General features: G+C 44.6%; 7 protein-coding genes and 1 pseudogene across 7 annotated transcripts in view; 2 read left to right on the top strand and 6 right to left on the bottom strand.

Moving 5' to 3' along the window:
- Positions 1 to 20,109, bottom strand: part of LOC126561997 (esterase B1-like) — a 474,259-nt gene that overhangs the window by 186,722 nt on the left and 267,428 nt on the right. The gene's annotated exons all lie outside the window — the stretch shown is intronic.
- LOC126563089 (uncharacterized) lies at positions 1,274 to 2,017 on the bottom strand. The gene is made up of 3 exons (XM_050219704.1): positions 1,936 to 2,017; positions 1,671 to 1,868; positions 1,274 to 1,593 (listed from the first exon to the last, which is right to left on the bottom strand). Exons 1-3 carry the CDS (start codon positions 2,015 to 2,017, stop codon positions 1,274 to 1,276), a joined length of 600 nt encoding a protein of 199 aa, XP_050075661.1.
- LOC126562344 (uncharacterized) lies at positions 3,506 to 4,883 on the bottom strand. Its single transcript, XM_050218818.1, has 2 exons — positions 4,755 to 4,883; positions 3,506 to 4,636 (listed from the first exon to the last, which is right to left on the bottom strand). The coding sequence occupies exons 1-2, from the start codon at positions 4,881 to 4,883 to the stop codon at positions 3,506 to 3,508; spliced, it is 1,260 nt and encodes a 419-aa protein (XP_050074775.1).
- On the bottom strand, positions 6,307 to 6,772 carry LOC126563432 (uncharacterized). Its single transcript, XM_050220077.1, has 2 exons — positions 6,521 to 6,772; positions 6,307 to 6,441 (listed from the first exon to the last, which is right to left on the bottom strand). The coding sequence occupies exons 1-2, from the start codon at positions 6,627 to 6,629 to the stop codon at positions 6,314 to 6,316; spliced, it is 237 nt and encodes a 78-aa protein (XP_050076034.1). The 5' UTR covers positions 6,630 to 6,772; the 3' UTR covers positions 6,307 to 6,313.
- On the top strand, positions 7,228 to 11,032 carry LOC126561509 (nuclear valosin-containing protein-like). The gene is made up of 7 exons (XM_050217705.1): positions 7,228 to 7,287; positions 7,446 to 7,866; positions 7,968 to 8,503; positions 8,572 to 9,074; positions 9,146 to 10,115; positions 10,307 to 10,903; positions 10,976 to 11,032. The coding sequence occupies exons 1-7, from the start codon at positions 7,228 to 7,230 to the stop codon at positions 11,030 to 11,032; spliced, it is 3,144 nt and encodes a 1,047-aa protein (XP_050073662.1).
- Positions 11,481 to 12,586, bottom strand: LOC126561010 (carboxypeptidase B-like). Its single transcript, XM_050216959.1, has 3 exons — positions 12,209 to 12,586; positions 11,877 to 12,148; positions 11,481 to 11,814 (listed from the first exon to the last, which is right to left on the bottom strand). The coding sequence occupies exons 1-3, from the start codon at positions 12,584 to 12,586 to the stop codon at positions 11,481 to 11,483; spliced, it is 984 nt and encodes a 327-aa protein (XP_050072916.1).
- On the bottom strand, positions 13,958 to 15,700 carry LOC126563629 (carboxypeptidase B-like; annotated as a pseudogene).
- On the top strand, positions 18,517 to 20,049 carry LOC126563649 (carboxypeptidase B-like). Its single transcript, XM_050220293.1, has 5 exons — positions 18,517 to 18,602; positions 18,672 to 18,869; positions 18,948 to 19,220; positions 19,294 to 19,534; positions 19,600 to 20,049. Exons 1-5 carry the CDS (start codon positions 18,517 to 18,519, stop codon positions 20,047 to 20,049), a joined length of 1,248 nt encoding a protein of 415 aa, XP_050076250.1.

Here is a 20,109-nt window from a genome sequence, read left to right as displayed (position 1 = left end):
AACCATTTTATCGTTTACACTGGTATGTTACACAGTTGACTGTGGTTGATCATTTGATTTATTGATAATTTTCTTTGTTTTCCGTAACATAAGATCACGATATAAACCGATAGGTAAGTTGAACGATTCGAAATGTGATTTTTACCGCAAAATCCCCGGTGCTTCCAAGATTTTCTGAGATATGGAGTTCACAAACCACAGCAAGGTTGTTTTTACAGAACGATTGTTTCCTGTCAATGCTCTTTAATCAATCATGATTGCCTTATTGTCTTAGGACTTGCCGGAACAACGGTAGTGGTGCTTTCACATTGGACAACATGTAACTAGAACGAGGTAATATTCCGTTTCCGCTTTAGCTGCTCATGTCATGTCATGCGTATTTTACAGACAACTCGATACAACCCGGTTCGAGTTCCGGGTCGCGAATTACGAGATTATGAAGAAGTTCAGGATTCCGATAAGGGAGATATGAAAGTTCCGGATTGATTTTATCGCAACACTGGCTCCACTGGCTCCTTCAGTTTACCATAGTTTTTAGTTTTAAAATTTGATTAAGTTTACAATTGTATAGCCCGTGAGGCAAACAGTTCATCGCAAACCTCGTATTTTTATTACATAACCGTACTATAATGGATATCGAATACTCGAGAACTTCAACAACCAACCCCCCCCCCCCCCCCCCCTTAAAACCCTCTCCCTCTTTCCTCTGTAACAAGTAAGATGTACTCGGGACTCGTCTCGGATTCGGAAGATCGATCGCTAGCTGAATCCGGGTCGGAACGTAGGGAGTGTTTTCTCCCAGGACTATTTATTAATAGAATCATAGAACATTCATTGCTAATATCATTATTCGGCCTGATGGTAGTGGCGAAATTGGCAGGACGACTTTAACAAGGCAGGACCAATGTTCGAACCTCATCCGGGTCGTTCCCCCGTAGTCGGGGGAACTATCGAACTAAGAAGTGTCAGCAAGCTTCGTAAACCATTCGATGGACGGTGTAAACTCCAAGGTTTTTAAGCCAAGAAGAGAGATTATTAGTTATCACACAGTTCGAGGTAGTTTTCACGGACAAACTACCTAGTTTACAATTTATTTATTGATTTATTGATTTATTGAGCAGATATGATTACTAACTAAAGTTGAAAACGTTTCCACTTTTTTGCTAATACTAACTAAAATGAGAACTCTACCTAAGTTATTCTATATATTCAGCTGTTGCCTTATCCTTAGTAGTTTAAAATTAATTTATTCCAAGGGATTTTCTTTCTTATCCTAACACACTACATTGCTTCTCTCTAGAGGACAATCGTAAAAAAAGATCACTAAATCATTGGCTACCCCTTTGGTAAATGCCATGTAATTGAAAGGAATGTTTGTACTATCCTTAAACGATAGGAACGGATGATCTTGTCCATCGATGCTCACTTGAATCGTTCCTTCCAAAAAGATCTCTATCCTAAACATTGTGGGATGATTGTAAGACAGCAAGTCCGGAGTGTAAATATCAGCCAGTGCGAAGTTGGTAAATTTATTTGCTGCCGTTCGTTGCTGGCGTCGGGCAATACTCTTCGTGTTCCCATTTGCTCCAATAACTGTATGAAATATAAACCGTTGGATGGATATATCGGATGGATAACAGATTGGTAATAAAAAATAATGTAAATCTTACCTATCTCGATCACATTCTTATTGTATGGAGACAATATTTCGCCGAATCGGATAATTCCATTATTACGTCCTTGTATACCGATTTTAAAGATCCTGGAGTGGTTTGTATAGCCAATGTGTAGAAGACTCGACGTTGGAAAGTAATCAAGTGGGTCATTGTAGTTCTTTACATTGACATGTTGTTTGCATCCTCTGATCACTTTAAAGATAAATGTTTAATTACTGAATCCAACATAAATTCACTCAACATAAGTTTAAAGCCTTACCGTCAAAAGAATTTGCGTGGAATGCACTAACGATAAGGACATTCCCTGACAAAATAATCACTGCAGCGATTATCGATTTCATTGTGTTTTAGCACTTCAGACTATGATGCACCTTCGTTCACTGTAACGATAACCAATTCATTTGTCTCTTTATATAAATAGGCACAATATCGAAACGATTGCAACATACCATTTGTAGATAAACAGTACTTTATGCCTGTCCCCGCTATCTTTGCAAGACTTAAAATAGGTCATATAAAGTTCAAATTCATATTGACCTTTGAAGTGCCTTAACAATTTACTGATGTTCTTCTTCTATGGCTTAACGACCTTTTAAGGTCGCGCCGGCCATCGAAATGGCTTACTAGACTTGCGAAGTCACTTGCATTCGCCATCTCTGCCCATATAAAATCTCTGACAATATAAAATCTTTCGTGACCATCGGTTTAAAGGGGTGTTTTTTATTTATTTTTAGATACTTTCAGTCTCTGAGACTCTCTACTGTATACAAAAAAATGATTTATACTGATGTTAAGGCATGGAAGTTGGCGAGGATTGGATTTTTTGAGGATGTAGAAATGGGTCCTATCAGAAAGTGGGATAGGACTCGTTGGATATGGATGGATTCGGTATTTCCCATGAAGGTCTTAAGGGTTGAAGAGCTGATCGAGCGGCTAGAGCACCATAAAATAATGCTACACAAGTATGAAACAGAATGGACTAAAACACGTTCGAATCATCGCAGACAAGAATGCTGTTCCGATAGTCAAAATGCAAGACCTATTCTTCTTACCTTTTGTATCTTCAAGCTTCTGCGGCGTTGTCCAGTGTACGGGAAGATGGGAAGACGGAGCGTTGGATCTCTCAGATAACGCTATGAATATCTGATAAAACAGACATTGCAATCCCATCGTTAGAATCGATACAGAGAGAACGTTTATTTAAAGTCCTGACAATTCACTGCTAACTAGGACAGTCCAAGAAAAGAATGATCAAGGTAAGAAATTGGATTTCGAAAAGTGACTTTAAAGATCGTAGATTTGCTTCATATTTTTACATTTTATTTTCTCCAATAACAGCACTCACATCCTGCAGCCATGAAGACGTCGTATGTACACCCAAATAAACGGATACGCAAAGCAATCAGTGTGTTGGATTTTTTTTTTAATTCGTACATAGGTAATACATGGGTTTTATTCTAAACTACGACGAAAGACTCTACTGTAAAAAAAGCTTTTAAATACTATTCCTACACAATCGTATCGTATTCGTAATGCCAACGTCAAGCAACGTTGTGCGGGCTTTCTTTACGAGGTATATGTAGTGTAGTGTAGGGTGGTTCCTTACCAGCTATTGTTAGTATACATGTTGCCACACTCCCGGCATGCATTACGCAGCAAAAGAGACGCAGGATAGTAGGATACGTGGAATCGTTTGTCTCAGGGTTTTGAATTGCTTTTGAAATTACAAATGTTACGACAGAAACATAGACCAGAGTTCAGTTGTTAGTGGATGAATGCGAGATGAAATGGGAACCGCCGTGGTCGTGGACCACCGAAACGACCTGCCCTTAGTCGCTAAGCTTAACCCTCTTTGCAGTGCAGTGACTTTCCACCGCGTCCTTCTCCTGGCTATCTTCCTTGTCCGCTTCGGCTTTTTCCGAAGCCGTTGGCACAAGGATCTCAACAGCCGAACTGGATGATTGAGATTCTGTGTCCGTGTACAGCCGTTTCAGCATGCTGGTGCACGTGCGCGGCTTAATGCTACATTGCTTGATCGTTGCCGTACTCGTTGCGTCCGACGGTTCCGCCCCGACCGAAGGTGCTCCGAACCCGAGCTGATTGATGTTGGCCAGCAGTTCAAGATTTTTCGTTTCCGATTCTTCCAAACGGCGACGCAGTTCCTTTATCTCGGCACCGCACCGTACCAGCATAAGGCGCATGCTGCGCATTTCGGCCTTAAACGAAGAGATCGTATGATCGATCCGATTAATGTCGTACCGCATTTTGCGCGTCTTGTGATTGATTCTGGCGATCGATGCATTATTTTCGCAACTCGCACTGTACGAGCTTTGGCAGTACAGCCCGCCAAGCGACCCAGACACAGCGGATGATGATGAGGATGAGGAGGAAGCTGGCGGTATCACCTTCGCCGTTTGTTGCGAGATGGGCGTAAGTGTTGGTATGATAAACTTTTCCCCATTTACATCGCATGGCAACATGACTTCGTGCTGTATGAAACTGGCCGCTGGAAATGGTAAGCTGTGGTGGCTACCGAGCTTCGGATGATGCTGTACGCCAATGATTTTCTTCAACCGGTGCGCAATGTTTTCGTCAAAGTGTTCGATCGCCATGGAGGATATGTCGCGTAGCTCCTGCAACACTTCATGCGCACGGAGTGGCCGCGATGTGTTCTCGATTAGACCGAGAATGTTTAGCACTTCGTCGATCACTTTGCCCGGTATGAAGCAGCACAGCTCCTTCTCGATAAACTTCGAGTACGTCATGGACAGCATGGAGATACGTGTTTCGATGCACGTGAGAATGTCAGAATGCTTTGAAAGGGGATGGTTCCGTCGCTCCGATTCGCGGCGTGGCAGCTGGGATTTGATCGCTTTCAGATTCGTGTTGTGCTTTCTGATCATCTTGATGAAACCTCGATTAAGTAGCGATTGGCAGATGCGATCGATTTTTCGGCAAACCTACATCGAAAGGGGAACGAACGATACGATTAGTGCTGTGACGCATTTGTCCTTGGAAATAGAATGGTGTCGCGTTGGCTCCAGTGCTCCGGTGCTTTGTGCGGTGTATGAGACTTACGATGCGTTTCTTGGCTATCTCGTCGTATGTTAAATATTCCAGCACATGCTCTATCATGCAGTCGGGAAGGTCCAGGAAGTTTATACACGCACTACCAGAAGAAGCAGGCTCGTCAGCCGATGAATCCATCCCGAAGACGAATGTTTGTGTTATGGTGACAACTAATGCTACAGTAGTTTCTTACGGCACTGGATACTTTAATTAGAAGTTCAGCTTTTCGAGATCTGCGCTCTTCGAAACAGCAGGCGAGTTTATTATTTACGTATGAATATCAATATCCCAAATTAAAAACAAAACAGCTTTGCTGTCAAAATTGTGAGCGCCACTGTTGTAAGGTTTCACATCAAGTAATTGGACTATTGTAGTGTTTTACTGATTCAAAGCTACCACAATATGGCATATTCATGTTGCACCGGACAAATTAAATGTTGAACTCAAAGAGGTATTTTTTAAATAAATAATTAGGTATGTTGAAGGAATGTAATAAATATATAGGTATGTAGGGGCGGCCTGGTAATGTAGGCGACAGCGGCGCCGGTCTTTAAACGGCAGGACCGGGGTTTAAATCCCATCCGGACCGTCCCCCCGTAGTGAAGTCTGACTATCCAACTACGTGGTATCGGCAGTCTAGAAAGCCATTTCGATGACCGGCATGACCAAAGAGGTCGTTAGAAGAAGAAGTATGTTGGATTATGGAACCAAAATAATGTAACAATTTAAAAAAACGTTCCAAAGCGACTGTGAGCCATTCGGAGCACTGTACAGCCTAAAATTAGCGTTCATTATAAATACATTTCAATCAACACGTCTAGCCCAATCAGTTTATTTATCGTCGACTCTGATTGTTATCTTTTTCTTAGCTACACTGGAATAATTCAATCTCTGATTTTTCCGGTCGTAAAGAAACCAGGTTACGAGAAAAAATCATCAATCAAAATACTTGATCAATAGAATAAGCTTATTGGCCGGCATTCGTTATCTAGTGAATGGTTTAAGTAATCCCCTATGAGTATTCCGTACGTGAACCATCTCCGATAAGGGAATGTGATTCCCGAATGAACGGTACTGCTGGGGGGGATGTAACAATCTTTGGTGACGTGAACATCGGGTCGTTATCGTGTTATCAGTTTTCCCACCATCTGGCACATGCCGGACAGAGCAGGATGCCCGTGACCAAAATTCCCATGTATCAGAAGCAACGTCTGGATTTCGATAACAGTACGGCTTTTTGTTCATTGCCTATTGATTAGCGATAGAGTGTGTGGTACAACTAATAACTACCGATTTGTTTTATACCATGTTGTTTTATATTTCCTTTCACTTACTTGCCCTGGTACATGCATAAACACTAGTGTAAAAACACAAATCGAACTTTCACTTAAGAGCAACAAAATCAATATAAAACATCAGATCCTTGTACAGTAGGATAAAGTCGATGAGATTTAACTGCTGTTTGTCCGTAAAATACTTCTTATTAAAACTCCATTCATAGACCGACGAGCTTGGGATGGGCAACCTGCGTGCAGCGGTGTCGCAACAGCTCACATGCTGCTGCTGCTTCAAGAGAGTGGTAACGAACCTGTCGGCTGACCCACCGGTTGAATGCCAAGTAGGCTCCCGGTAAAGGGAAGAACTACCTTGCAGTTGAAATACCATTGAACGAGGAATATTGCGAACAGAAAAACATCTACGGATGAGAGATAGCAATCGAAATGTTTGATTGTCGTTGATGACCTAATTGGTGGTATCGTTGCAACCATACTCACGTATCGTGACTCGTTCCCAGCTTTCCACCATGTACAGCTCCGTTATCATCAAGTACCGAAACCACCAGTAGTTTATGAAGCTCAGCACGCGGTCCAACAGTTGAATCATGTTATTGCAGTGCTGTGTGTTTGCCGGTGGGTACGATGTATGCGCTCACCCCGGGATCCGATCTTATGCTTTCGGATTTATGCTTCTAGAGATATCGATGCACCAAAGCTATTGATAAATTGGATGTTTGTGGAAAGGAAAAAATAAACACACAAACACATTCCCGAATTGACAGCGTGCGGGACTGTTGTAGGGCTCTGAACGCTCCCAAACAAATCAAACGGCAGCGTTTATAGCAAGTGTTTTACGGGTTCACTTTTCCAATTCAAACATTTTCTCACATTTTGACCTCTTTGTGATTGAATTTATATTGTAAATTGATCCAAGAATACAATGTTTTATTCAAAATCCATCAATAATTCAAAATTTTTATTTCTCTTCAATTTACAATGTATTATTGCAGATTGACCGGTAAACATAATCTGCAACACCAATTAGACAGTGCAACTTGAGCTGTCAATATTGTAACCAACATGGTGTCGTTTGTATGAAATCAAAAGAGTTCTGCACTGGTTGAGAGTGGAGGGAAAATTAAAGCATCTGCCGAAAATTACGAACCATAGGACTGAAACACAGAGACCGTAAGCATTTTACCAAGATGCATCGGAAAGCGTCTCCTTTTCCGTATGATCCCATGATCATACCGCGCGTGAAACAAGTGAGTAGCATCCTGACAGGATTTGTTTGTCCACAGGAGGTTATGTTGCGGTATGCGCAGAGAAGCCGAGAGGATATACACCGTACGGTGTTGTGTGTTTAATGCCTGCCGGTGATGATTATTGATTTTCTTTGCGATTTTTCTCCGCCTCGTTTCAGTATCTGGAAGAAAATGTACACCAAACGTACGTCGATACGGGTGTGATGGCTCGGGAACTACAGCAACGGTACCGTGAATATCATCGTCGCAAAGCCAATCCCTTCCGATTGTTGGTGGAAGAGGCGTACCGTACCGTGCTGCACAGTTACGGGCTAGATAGTAATGCGTCATCGGAAGATGAAGCTGCGTCGGATGTGGAGGTGATGGATGAAAGTGCACAGCGAAGTCAGATGAGCAACACACTTACCAGTATGTACATGAATAATCGGAATCGGGCCGCACCCTCACAGACCGTTCCACCGGACCAATCCGGAACCGGGGCAGCTGGTGATGCGATTGATATTAGCAGCGATGAAGAGGACGGTCCCACAGCTGAGGCTACCGAAGGTGGTGCTGGAGGTGAATCAAACTACGTTGAAAGTACAGCACACAATTGAAACATGCAATGTTTCTACTGATCGTCCCTTTAAAACAGCAATTTAACAATTTTTTTTCTTTTGCTTTCCTATGTCCCGATCTAGAATTCGTAGCACGCAACAAACACGTCACAGTAACCAAATTAACTCGTCCGTTAAACAAAGCACCCAACGACGAATCCAGCAATGGAAGTGTTGAGAGCGGTGTTAATGATTCCGACAAATGCACGCCGGATACAAAACGTCGTCGCCTGGAAACGGGTGGTGGACAGGCGGCACGTGGACCGGTGACACAAAGCTATACCAATGGGCAGGGTAGCCGTTTGACGAAAGCGAACGAACCAACAAGCAAATCAATCAAAGGAGGTGATCAATCGAGTCAAACTGCTGGAACACCGGCTGCTGCTACACCAGGTCAGCGTACGAAAAAGTTCCGCAAAGAAATCGTCGCGACTACGGTTGACATCAACTTTACCGATGTTGGTGGAATGGATTCGGTGTTGAAGAATCTGTGCGAGCTGCTGCTGCACGTGATACATCCGGAGATATACCGGCATATCGGATTGCCGCCGCCGCGAGGGTTCCTGCTGCATGGGCCACCAGGTTCGGGGAAAACTCTTCTCGCTCGAGCAATTGCAGGAGTAGGTCCAAAGAAAAAAGGCCATGCGAGTTAAAAACCAATTCATTAAAACTCTTTCAATTTTTCCAGCAATTAAATGTGCGTCTGATCGAGATCCCCGCAACCGAGCTGGTCGCCGGAGTCTCCGGTGAATCGGAAGAACGAATAAGAGATGTGTTTGAGCAAGCGATCTCATACGCACCGTGCGTTCTATTCATAGATGAAATCGATGCCATCTCGTCGAACCGGATCAACGCACAGAAGGACATGGAGCGGCGTATTGTCGCCCAGCTGCTTAGTAGCTTGGATGCCCTCGGCAAGCAGGAAGGTGGAGAAGGAGTCATCGTTATCGGGGCAACCAATCGTGCCGATGCGCTCGATCCGGCCCTTCGACGTGTTGGACGATTCGATCAGGAGATATCACTCGGCATTCCGGATCGACCGGCACGAACTCAGATATTGCGTATCATTTGCCGGAAGCTAAAAATTGGCGATACGATCGATTATGGCGAACTGGCAAAGCTGACGCCCGGATACGTTGGGGCGGATTTGTTGGCACTTGCTACCCGTGCTGCAAACAACGCTATTAAACGGTACGGTATTAAAGTAATCTCTTCTGAGATGTAAACGAGGCGCTTTATACAGATTTTTGTTGTATTTGTAGACTTTTCACCAAACACGAGTGGGATATATTGAAGGAAGCGCCCGAACCAAGCGTGGACGAGGATGTAGTTGCCATAGACGACGAACTCGAAGAAGTGGTAAATCTTGACGATGAAAAAGACGATCCAAAGGAAGCAGAAACCAAACCGCCCCAGGAATCGGACGAAAACGAGGTAGTCGAAAGTGTGGAAAACGTGAACGAGACCGAACAAATTGCGGCCGATTCGACACAAGTTACCGAACCTGTCGCAACCGTTTCTCAGGACCAGCAGCAGCAGGTGGAAACTGTAGAAAAGGAGTCTAAAGGCGATGGTTCTGCAGTTGAGGCTACAGAAAAAATGGATGTCGATGCGGAACAAATCCCTGCGCCAGGAACATCTAAGGTAGTTGCTCCTCGGGAACTTAATAGTGTGGAAATCGTTGAAGAGGATCAGCAAATGGAGGAGAAAACGAGTAATAATCAAACCGCAACAGCTGTTGTCGCGGAACCATCCCCCGAAGTTGTACCATCATTAGAAGAGTCGGCGATGGAAGCGGACAGTTGCATTCCGCCTAAAGCGACAACAGGCGCGGCGAAAGAGCTCACCCTTGAGCAGATGCTGGAATTGCTGCTGAACCAACAGAATGCACTACCGATGACGGATATCGAGGGACTATGTATCGAGCGGGAAGATTTTATGGAATCGCTAAAAACCGTTCAACCGTCGGCGAAGCGGGAGGGTTTCATTACCGTGCCGGATGTAACGTGGAACGATATCGGTTCGTTGGGCGATATACGGGAGGAATTGAAGCTGGCCATACTGGCTCCGGTAAAGTTCCCGCAGCGTTTGAAGCTGCTCGGGCTGAATGCACCGTCCGGTGTTTTGCTCTGTGGACCGCCGGGATGTGGCAAAACACTTCTTGCCAAAGCGGTCGCAAACGAGGCCGGTATTAACTTCATCTCCGTTAAGGGACCGGAACTGTTGAATATGGTAAGTGATGTGGATGAGTTTTACTCAATTTGAAATCACTTTTTGTCGGCCTCTGGATATCAAACCAGAAACACTGCAAGGATAAAAGAAATTCAAAATTGTCCTCTATCGGAATCACGCGGTACCGCTGTGGTTTAAATAGTGTGAAGTTTAATTAATTTCCAACTTTTCCTCTCCCCATTTTCTTCTAGTACGTCGGTGAATCGGAACGTGCCGTACGGCAGTGTTTCCAGCGGGCCCGCAACTCCGCACCGTGCGTCATCTTCTTCGACGAATTTGATTCACTCTGCCCGAAGCGATCCGATACAGCGGAAAGTAGTGCGGGGACGCGCGTAGTCAACCAGCTGCTAACCGAGATGGACGGTATTGAGGAGCGCAAGGGTGTATTTTTAATGGCGGCCACCAACCGGCCGGACATTGTTGATCCGGCTGTACTGCGTCCGGGACGTTTGGATAAGATTCTCTACGTCGGACTGCCGGCAAAGGACGATCGGGTGGATATACTACGCGCGTTGACCAAGAACCGCGCGCAACCTCCATTGGCAGATGATGTTGAGTTTGAAAAGGTGGCTGACCTAACGGACGGATACACTGGAGCAGATTTGGCCGGGCTTGTACGGCAGGCTTCGTTACAAACGCTTAAGGATTCGATAATGGTCAGCGGCGTTGAGGAGCGTATGGGAGCGGATAACAAACAGCAAGAAGATGATGCCCAGCTGTGTCTGGTGGTACGTTTCGAACATTTCCAACAAGCGATACGAAACACCAAACCATCGGTCAGCGCGGAGGTAAGAATTGTAGGATTTGTTGGGAGGCGAATAGGACGATTTTCTTATGTCTGGTTTTATTTCCTTTTGCAGGACAAGAAGCATTATGAGAAGTTACGTTTGAAGTACGGCGTAAATTTGATTGCTTAAAGTACAGCTGCCAACCAAGCTTAATGAGCTATCTCATTTCACGCATATTAAGTAATGAATTGAATCGTGAATTTTCTTTTCGTTCCATTTCTCACGCATTCACGGAAGGAAATCAAACTTTCGTCAAGATAGGGAATTATTGTGCTAAAATTTCTTCCTCTCTTTATGTTTTAAAGAGGTGTACCCGGGGTGTGGTTTATTATTGTGTTACATTAACGTTCCCAAAACACACCCACATTCTATTCAATGAGAATTATATGAGTGTTTTTCTGTTCTGTACATCTTCCGAAAAAGTAACTCTACTTGCTAACAGATTGTCGAGCTTTGTTCGACTCCGACCCTCTAACCTGACGCAAAACTATAACCGTATGAATTGAAAATAAAATAAGAAATCGTATTTTAAGCAGAAAACAAACACTTCGACTCGCTCTTTTTCCTCATGTGCAGATTAGCGCAAATGTAACGTTCCGCTACCTTTCAGTACCGACCGAAAACTTGCCGCCAGACAGTTTACCATCGCACCGATACCGATCCAACTTTCTTCGCAAATTCGCTGTATGTTCGCTTCCGGTGGATGGAAACCTTTGGACGCGACTTCCATCACGAGCGCCACCGGGACCTTCTCGATGTCGTGAGCATAATCGATGCTAGAGCCACCGACGGGACGATTTAGTACCGTCGAAGCACTGCCACAGCGGTACCGTACACCAGTCGCTTTCTTCATCGCTTCTACGCCCGCCTCGGCGATCGTGTGCTGCATCTGCCAGTTTCTTGGAGGCGTTCTAGAAACAGGTTTGTTGTACTAAAAATCAACCTCACCTAACAACTTCCACCCGATACTAACCTTGTGTAAGCGCGCGGGTAAAGAATAGCTTTCGCGTACGAGTGTAGCGAAAGGTAGAACTTGCACGACGGCCTCAGTTTGCGAAAAACGTCACGCACATTCTTAGTTTCCCGCTCGGAAAAGGGTCTCTCTCCACGGTAGAGTAGTGAACAGAACCGGGTACTACCGATGGTCCACGCAACGTTAAAGTTGCGATTACAATCCACACCGACACAGCTACGGTGGTGATTTCTTAGCCCCAGCGGTCGACGCGTTTTGCGCCACATTTTGTTCTGAAAGTGTAATTACCGCCGTCATGAAAGGTGCAAACGTGTGTCGTAAGCGTAATTTACATGCTCCCGGCTATACTCGTAACCGTCCGGATTTAGCAGCGGTAGTATAATCCACTCGAAGCTACGGAAACTTTTGGCGCTGATTTCATCCTTTTCGAGAAGCTGCTGCACGATGAAGAGCGCAACGGACACAGTAATCCATTCCCGGGCATGTATACCGGCATCGATCAGTATGCACCAACGGTTCGATGGTGGACGCTTCTGCTGTACATCCGTACAGATGCGTACGGTGAGTATTTCGCGTCCTTCGTATGATTCGGCACGGGAAAAGATTTCAATTTTGCTCGAATATCGTTGAAGCAGATTTTCTAGGTATTGTTTGATATCCTGATGGCTTTGGTAGGACTGGAAAAGCTTCGCAGAATCGAAAGACGACATTGTAGAAATTTTGTTTAAAAAAGATCACTGGATAGAATATCCTTAAGTAGGCCTTGATCGGGAAATTACGGTAACGTGCGTTTAAAATATCGAATTAAGGTGCTAAGTGAACAAATGCACTCAAAAACCACGAGATCACATCTTTTCTGAACTAATACTGCCGAAACATGGAATATTATTAATAAAACTGTCTATTTCCTAGAATTCTGCGTCCTAAAACAGGCTCTCTCTTAAACGTCCTAAACGCACTGAAAACAAACAACCACTAACCTATGGAAGTTCCCACCCATCATCATGGGGGTGCTCTGTTTCCAAATTTCAGAACGACCAGCCAACGTTACAACACCCGCATTTACTACGCCAGGGAGTCCTCCTTCCCCATAAAATAATACGACGAAGGGTTGTGCTTGGTGGATGTAGTAACAGACCTCGGCGTGAGACTAAGACCTCCAAAAAAAAAAAAAAAAAAAAAAAAGAATGTAGCACGCGCCGAACAACACTGTTCGGCTGCAGTGTTGCGAGCATTGTCAAACAGATAAAGTGAGTAAATAGCACGAAACGAGGTGAAACCCTTCCAGTCGCTTACCAGTTCCTCCACGTTGCACTGCGGTCGTTAGTCGCTGGTACAGAGCGTTAGTTATCAATGAACATGGAAATGAAACGAAGACAGGAAATCAGGAAAACCGGGCACGGAACCTCGCTTGCTCGGATTCGGTGAGGGAAGCACGACATTCCACCACTTATGGAGTTCGATCGATGTAATGGTCTTTCTTTCTCCCACTGTACACAACTCCCCATCATTTTGTGCTGTGGTGGATTCCCGAAGGTTTTGCGATATAGCAGGGTTGGTCCGAAGGACTAGTTCTTTTAGTTGGTGCGTTGATTCTGAGGCACAAAGGCGAACGGTGCGGGGCTCATTGACGACACGACTACGCGAATATACGCGAAGTAATCAAAAGCTCCGTGTGTCGTGCCCACCTAGTTCTACCCAATCGATTGAATCGATTAACTTAGGCAGTTGCGAAGACGGTAAAGGGATAAGTTTTGCTTTACCTTAATGCTCTACATTGAGAAAGTTTTCCACCTTAAAGTGGAGTCCGGTCATTAAGATTAGCCCTTCCCAAGGCGGTTCAAACATGGGTTGACATTGATTTAACAACCATATTACTGCTCTCCTTTGCCAATTGTGAACCGCAAAAATAGAGCATATCCCTTCCGGGGCGTGACTGTTCCCTAAATCAAGTGACACACAGACAGTTTACTGACTAATCATTTTATTACATCGTGTACGGAGACACAATCGGGTTCCCCGGTTTCTTGTACCCGGTGCTTTGAACAGATAAATAATAACGCTAGAGCAACAACATCGCATTACACTACACAACTTCCTGTTGCATTTCGAACGATGCCATATCAGTTATAGCTTTTCGCCACCTCCAGCGCCATCGCCCGGATTCCGACGAACGTTTCCTTCACGATCTCTTCGATGCGTGACGGCGGTGGATTAAAGCCAGCCGAACCACCGCCCGGTAGCTCCATCGTCATCGATATCGGTACGTCAGCGACAGCGAACGCGTAGTCATCGCTGCCACCGGCCGCTGCGTACAGGACATTGGTGGAGCTGCCGACGGTATACGCCGTTCCGGTTGCATCTTTAATAGCCTTCGCTCCCACCCGTGCTACTTTGTCAATTTTTTCCCATCCCTCCGGAATCGCCGATGTCCAGCCCCAAGGATACAGCAGATATTCGCCGTACGTGTGCAGCGAAAGGTAAAACTTGCAGCGACCCTTCAGCCGCAACAGCTCGTCCCGAATGGCACGCGTTTCCGGTTCCGAGAAGGAACGCTCGCCGTGGTACGTTTCGGCACACGGAACGTCTGATGCGCCCACCTCTGCCCAGTGGAAGTCGTAGTTACGGTTACCGTCGATGCCAAAACAGTTCCGTCCAGCCGGTCGGCGTGTTTTGCGCCAAAGACGCTCCCGCTCGTGACTGTACTCGTACCCATCTGGATTGACAATGGGCACGATGGTCCACGTGAGCCCAGCAAGAAGATCCTTATGTTGGGCAGCATTCTCCACCAGTTCACTGATCAGATACATGGCCGTCGCTGGTGCGGCCCATTCGCGTGCATGAATACCGGCATCGACGAGAACCACGGGCTGGGAGTTGTTGTGGTAGCTGTTCGGTGAGCGAATCGTAACGGCAGGAATTGCACGCCCTTCGTGTGATTTGCCAATCTCCGACACGGTTACTAGGTCCGAGTACTTCCGGGCAAGGGAGTTGATGTAGTCGACCATCTCGTTGTACCGGAGATATTTGGTCAGCGGAAGACCAGTTGATGGAGACACACGTTTCGTGGTGAATAGATGTGCATCTTGTACTCTGGAAAAGGTAAAGTAAGATGATAAACAAGGTTTGTCGTGTAGAGTTCCGGCTAACTACCTTCCGAAATCTGGAATAATTTCACGGTGGCGTAACTGCTGAGCATCGAGCAACAGCTTGAAAGAATCCTGCTCTGTGGGAGGTACCAGCACCCGTGCCTCCGAACCGACCAACCGATCAAGCTTCCAGAAATCAAGATCATCGGCGTTTTGTTGAAGATCGCGCAGGAAATCAACCTGCTGCTGGTTGTTTTGTTGTACGGAGTAGAGTTTGTAGCTGTGTTGATGGAAGAATTGAAACGTTTTGTAAGCAATTTATAAACTAATTTGTGGTGTTTAATTAATTCGTGGAGTTACAGATCTAGCTTATCGCCCGATCTGTTCCACTGCACATTTCACCTTATCAAGGGAACACTCATCAAAGAGGTAAATGACTTTTCTGACCACAACAAAAACTAACCGATCTACCAAACCTTAGGCTCCGAAGACGATTCCCTTGACCTATGACTTATGTTGAAGACTTTTAAAATATTCATCCCACTCACCCGCGGTACGAATGTCTGGCCGACGCACTCACTGCACAGTATCCCAGCAGGGTTAGAAACACTGTCACCAACAGCACTGCCCCCGATCGAACCCCTGTTTGAGACCTCATTTTCCAAACACGTCACAGATACACCCTTCCGAATTGACCACCGAGCACACACTGATTGTTCCGTCGCTTTGGGACATTCGTTTTATAATGAAGGGGCTAATCGATAGTGGCCACTTAAAAACGGTCCCACCAGTGGTCTTCCCGTGGCGGAGCATTGTTTGCCGATGGTATTGGCGATAAGCGATTTGCAATGCAGCGGTAGCAGTCCGTCTCGAGCTACTTACTACGGTGGCAATATTACGCCTGGTGGTGATCGGGGGGGATTACGTTAGGTGCGGGTATCAGTCGAACCTGCCGAGTGGCCGTACTTGCACGCGTCGACTTACGGTGGGCTTGGCGGGAAAATTTTACGAAAAAAAAAAACATTGTCTGGGTACGTCACACGGTGTGCGGTCGCGCGTTTTTTCAAGTGGCCATCAACAGTTTTATGTAGGTTAGGGGTCTTTAGGGGTTTGTTGGCTTTTTTTGAGTGCATTAAATTTGCCCTTTCATTCTAACACGTGTTAGGGTTGACGGAGTACCAATGTATACAATATGTCAGTGGGACGCTAATTTAAATAATAAGTAAAATGTACATTAAACAAAGCGTGGCAGTTGACCTTAACCTAGAAAGGTTTTCGAACTAATTGGGAAATCGGTGTAGATACGCTTTCTTTTGTGGATATTTTGGAGGAAAAGCGTCAACGTTCGCACTTGACATTTTTTATAATTTTTTTTGAAGTGGATTGTATTAAGGATTAACTTTCAATGGCTTGATTTTGTTTGTTGTTTACCATGACGCGAGCATACCGATAGTAAATATAGCTTTGATAGCGATCAAGAGTCACTTAACGCTTGCTAATGGTACGTAGATGGGTTTTCTACTTGCTAACGTGATCATGACTGGAAATTAAGCCACTGCAAGTGGAGGCTTAGTCGGGCGATTTTTATCTGTACCTTTATTTTTATGTATTCTGGTATTAACCGCTTAAACAAACAGGGCGAAAGCAGCATTGTGTCACGCTTGAAGAATTCCTTAGACATTTTAATGATATGACGATGAAGTGTGGGGAAAAAAGAAACACACACGCAAAGGCCACTTGTAAAAAGGGTAAAAAGTTTATCATGGATCATTCCTATTAGCAAGGACGATAAGGAGCGTTCAGACCTTCAAACCCTGCTTTTTCATGACGCTTCACTATGGGAAATAAGATGTCATGAAGAGAAGATATCGTATTGAAGCAATTTATGCAAGAAGGGCAATGTTTTATCAACTAATATGATCCACTGTGTACTGAAATAAAAATACATTATAAAGGTACGCGTTTATAAATAAAAAATATCAGAAATTCAACATTTTAGGTAAGTAAAAAAATAATTAAATTTTGTGCAATATTTTGCACAAGGTTCTTCCTTTCGGGCTGGAGGCGCCTAGTCCTTTTTTTTCGTTTTTCGGCTGGAGGCGCCCAGTCTTTTACAGAAGCTGACTGTTTAAACTGCTTTGCAGAGTTTCTGGAATATTTTTTATTTTGAAGAATAAATATCCATACATTTCTATTTTTCCATATTTTTTTAAAAGATAGAAATGAAGAAAAACTAGCACTCATACATAAAATATGTTATTAGCTACTCAGAAAATTCTTGCTTATAATTTAGCTTATAATTCCAAGAATTTGACTGTGACTGCTACTTCGAATATTTATCAAGCACCTATGAAAACTGAAAAGGATGCATTCAATAAACTATTGACATAAATACATTACAATACATGATTGAAATAACTTACATTCGGATATGTCTCTTCATGTAGGGCAAAGACGTTATTTTTTCACACAATCTCTGCAAATTATTTATCAAAAGTTTTTGTCGGAAATAAAAAAAAATCATGCAGCAGAGAAGCTTCTTACACATGAAAATGCAGTTAAAAATATTTAAAGTTGCTAAGCAAAATTTTATTACTACTTTCTTACTTACTTATTACTTGAGCATATCAGATGATAGCGTATCGATAAAGCATATCGTTTCAATAAAATTTGCTCATTTCCGGCAGTCCTATTCCATGGTAGAATATCCGCATAGCAATTTTAATGTACTTTACAGAACATTGCTACATCCTTTACTGATGGCAGTGAGCGTCCCAGTCAAAAAATCGTTTTGGAACATTGCTTTCTTTCTTTCGTTCCATATCGCTTCAATAACCCTCCAATTTCGCATTCTGTTCTTCACACATGTAAATTCTTATCAACAACAAGCGCCACACGTATCAGGTGCTTCATCTACAGTTGCATTCGCATATCAAGATGCACATATGAATTAGCGTAGATAAGATACTAAAACGATAAAGTACTCATGAAATTGAAGCATGCTTATAATGCTTTGATATGACCAAGAGGACACGGGATGAGATAAGGAATAATTAGCAATAAGTAGTAGTTTAGTAGAATGGCAGATGGTGTAGGTTTCGTACCCTACATACATTTTTAGAAAATTTGACAGACCTTGCAGCAATAGTTTAGAAACTTGAATCTATATTAGTACAACAGAATAAAACTTCTCTGACTTTCTTTGGATATTTTGTAATATTTTACGCCTCCTTTACACCTCAACTGAAGAGCGAATGAGCTCTAGTGGTAGCCCAGTAGACCATATATTCACCAGATACGCACACGAACTAATCGTTATCTAATCGCGCGTCATGCAATCCGGACCTTGTATCGGCGTGACAAAGATTTCTCAGACCCCAATCTTCCGAAAGCCACCATTAGATGGTTGGGATTTTTGACTATTTCTCGCACGTCATAGTTACTGGTTTAGGCAGAATTGAGATTAAAAGCTTCCAATTCGGATCGATAGCGAAAGGTATAAATTCGACAGCTTCTGGTCAGTCGCCTTCACCTCCGTACGGTGAGCAAGGATGAAGTTTTACGGTGCTATTGTTGTGCTGCTGGCTCTGGCAGTGTTCGGTCAGAGCAGCTTTGCCGAGCAGGTGTCCTATCGGGAGTGAGTTTCATCTAAGGTGTGTGAAGTTAATGATGAATCATTTCTAACAGTGGTGCTTGAAAATTGCAGCTACAAAGTCTACAGCATCAATGTGGACAGTGCAGAGAAGCATACGATTCTGAAGCGGTGGCAAGATGTTAAGGGTGTTGATTTCTGGGACCGCGCCGGTTACCGTGTGATGATCCATCCGAGCCTGCAGGCTGCATTCGAACGCTTCCTCAGCATGAACAGCTTCACCTACGAGCGTATTATTGAGGACGTGGAAGCGTGAGTTTTATCTTTGTGCGATCGAGCGTATATTGTAGACCAGAATAAGCAGGTTCGTTTTTGCACCGGAACTAACAGAACGATCGAGGCGGAGCGTAAATATGATCAGGAGTACCGTCGTCGCAAGGCTGCATCTGGACGTGCCACGGTCGATTTCGAGCACTTCTGGACGAACGCAGAAATTAACGACTACCTGGACGAGCTTGCCCAGACATTCCCGAGCCTGGTGAGCGTGGAAACGATTGGAACATCCCACGAGGGTCGTCCGATCAAATCTATCACGATCTCCACAAACAATGGAGTGGCTGGATCGAAACCAGTTGTCTTTGTTGATGGTGGCATCCATGCTCGGTAAGTTGAGCTTGGGGTAACCGCAGTCTTTGGATGAAATTTGCTCAACGCCTTCCCGATTTCCGCATTCCAGTGAATGGGCCGGTGTGATGTCTGTGGTTTACTTGATCCACGAGCTGGTGGAACACTCGAGCAGCTACGCCGACATGCTGAACAAGGATTGGGTTATCATCCCGGTCGCCAATCCCGATGGTTATGAGTTCTCGCACACGAACAACCGTATGTGGCGCAAGAACCGCTTCCCGGCGACGATCCTTTGTACCGGAATTGATCTAAACCGCAACTGGGACTACATGTGGGCTTTCAGCAGCAATGTAGGTGTCGCTGGGAGTGGAATCGTCTCTTTAAAGAATTCTAATTGATCTCCTATGTTCCGCAGGCTTGCTCTGACTCGTACGCCGGAGAATCTGCCTTCTCTGAGTTGGAAACTCAAGCACTGAACCGTGTGATGCAGCGGTATGGATCGAACATTGCCCTCTACCTGGCAGTCCACACGTACGGTGACATGATCCTGTATCCGTACGGCTACGCTTGGCCCTTCGTGCCAGTAGCGAACCAGGCCGGTCATATCGCTCTCGGCGTGCAGGCACGTGATGCGGTCACTGCCGTCGGTGGACCCCAGTATATCGTCGGTAACAGTGCCGAAATTCTGTACACAGCCAATGGATGCAGTGACGATTATGCAGCCGGTGTCATCGGTGCCCAGTATGCGTACACGCTCGAGCTGACTGGTGGTGGCAGCAATGGATTCGATCTGCCCGCTTCACAAATTCAGGCCGTTGCCACACAAACTTTCCAAATCTATCGTACCATGGCGAACAATTCCTAATGGAAAATATAATGGCAAATGATTGAAAATTTTGTCTACCGAAAGTAAAAGGGGTTAAAC

This window comes from Anopheles maculipalpis, chromosome 3RL (genome assembly GCF_943734695.1).
Source record: "Anopheles maculipalpis chromosome 3RL, idAnoMacuDA_375_x, whole genome shotgun sequence".
Lineage (NCBI taxonomy): Eukaryota > Metazoa > Arthropoda > Insecta > Diptera > Culicidae > Anopheles > Anopheles maculipalpis.
Note: the sequence above shows the minus strand (reverse complement) of the source record. Positions and strands in the feature narration are given on the sequence as shown.

Coding starts and splice junctions, on each gene's coding strand:
- LOC126561010 (XM_050216959.1), bottom strand. CDS start 12,586: ATGTCGTCTTTCGATTCTGCGAAGCTTTTCCAGTCCTACCAAAGCCAT. Junction 12,149..12,208: donor ACGAGTATAGCCGGGAGCAT/GTAAATTACGCT, acceptor TTACACTTTCAG/AACAAAATGTGGCGCAAAAC. Junction 11,815..11,876: donor TACCCGCGCGCTTACACAAG/GTTAGTATCGGG, acceptor ACCTGTTTCTAG/AACGCCTCCAAGAAACTGGC.
- LOC126562344 (XM_050218818.1), bottom strand. CDS start 4,883: ATGGATTCATCGGCTGACGAGCCTGCTTCTTCTGGTAGTGCGTGTATA. Junction 4,637..4,754: donor AGATAGCCAAGAAACGCATC/GTAAGTCTCATA, acceptor CTTTCGATGTAG/GTTTGCCGAAAAATCGATCG.
- LOC126563089 (XM_050219704.1), bottom strand. CDS start 2,017: ATGAAATCGATAATCGCTGCAGTGATTATTTTGTCAGGGAATGTCCTT. Junction 1,869..1,935: donor CCACGCAAATTCTTTTGACG/GTAAGGCTTTAA, acceptor TTATCTTTAAAG/TGATCAGAGGATGCAAACAA. Junction 1,594..1,670: donor TAAGAATGTGATCGAGATAG/GTAAGATTTACA, acceptor TATTTCATACAG/TTATTGGAGCAAATGGGAAC.
- LOC126563432 (XM_050220077.1), bottom strand. CDS start 6,629: ATGATTCAACTGTTGGACCGCGTGCTGAGCTTCATAAACTACTGGTGG. Junction 6,442..6,520: donor CTGGGAACGAGTCACGATAC/GTGAGTATGGTT, acceptor TCTCATCCGTAG/ATGTTTTTCTGTTCGCAATA.
- LOC126563649 (XM_050220293.1), top strand. CDS start 18,517: ATGAAGTTTTACGGTGCTATTGTTGTGCTGCTGGCTCTGGCAGTGTTC. Junction 19,221..19,293: donor GATGGTGGCATCCATGCTCG/GTAAGTTGAGCT, acceptor TCCGCATTCCAG/TGAATGGGCCGGTGTGATGT. Junction 19,535..19,599: donor TGTGGGCTTTCAGCAGCAAT/GTAGGTGTCGCT, acceptor TATGTTCCGCAG/GCTTGCTCTGACTCGTACGC.
- LOC126561509 (XM_050217705.1), top strand. CDS start 7,228: ATGCATCGGAAAGCGTCTCCTTTTCCGTATGATCCCATGATCATACCG. Junction 9,075..9,145: donor GCAAACAACGCTATTAAACG/GTACGGTATTAA, acceptor TTGTATTTGTAG/ACTTTTCACCAAACACGAGT. Junction 10,904..10,975: donor AACCATCGGTCAGCGCGGAG/GTAAGAATTGTA, acceptor TTCCTTTTGCAG/GACAAGAAGCATTATGAGAA.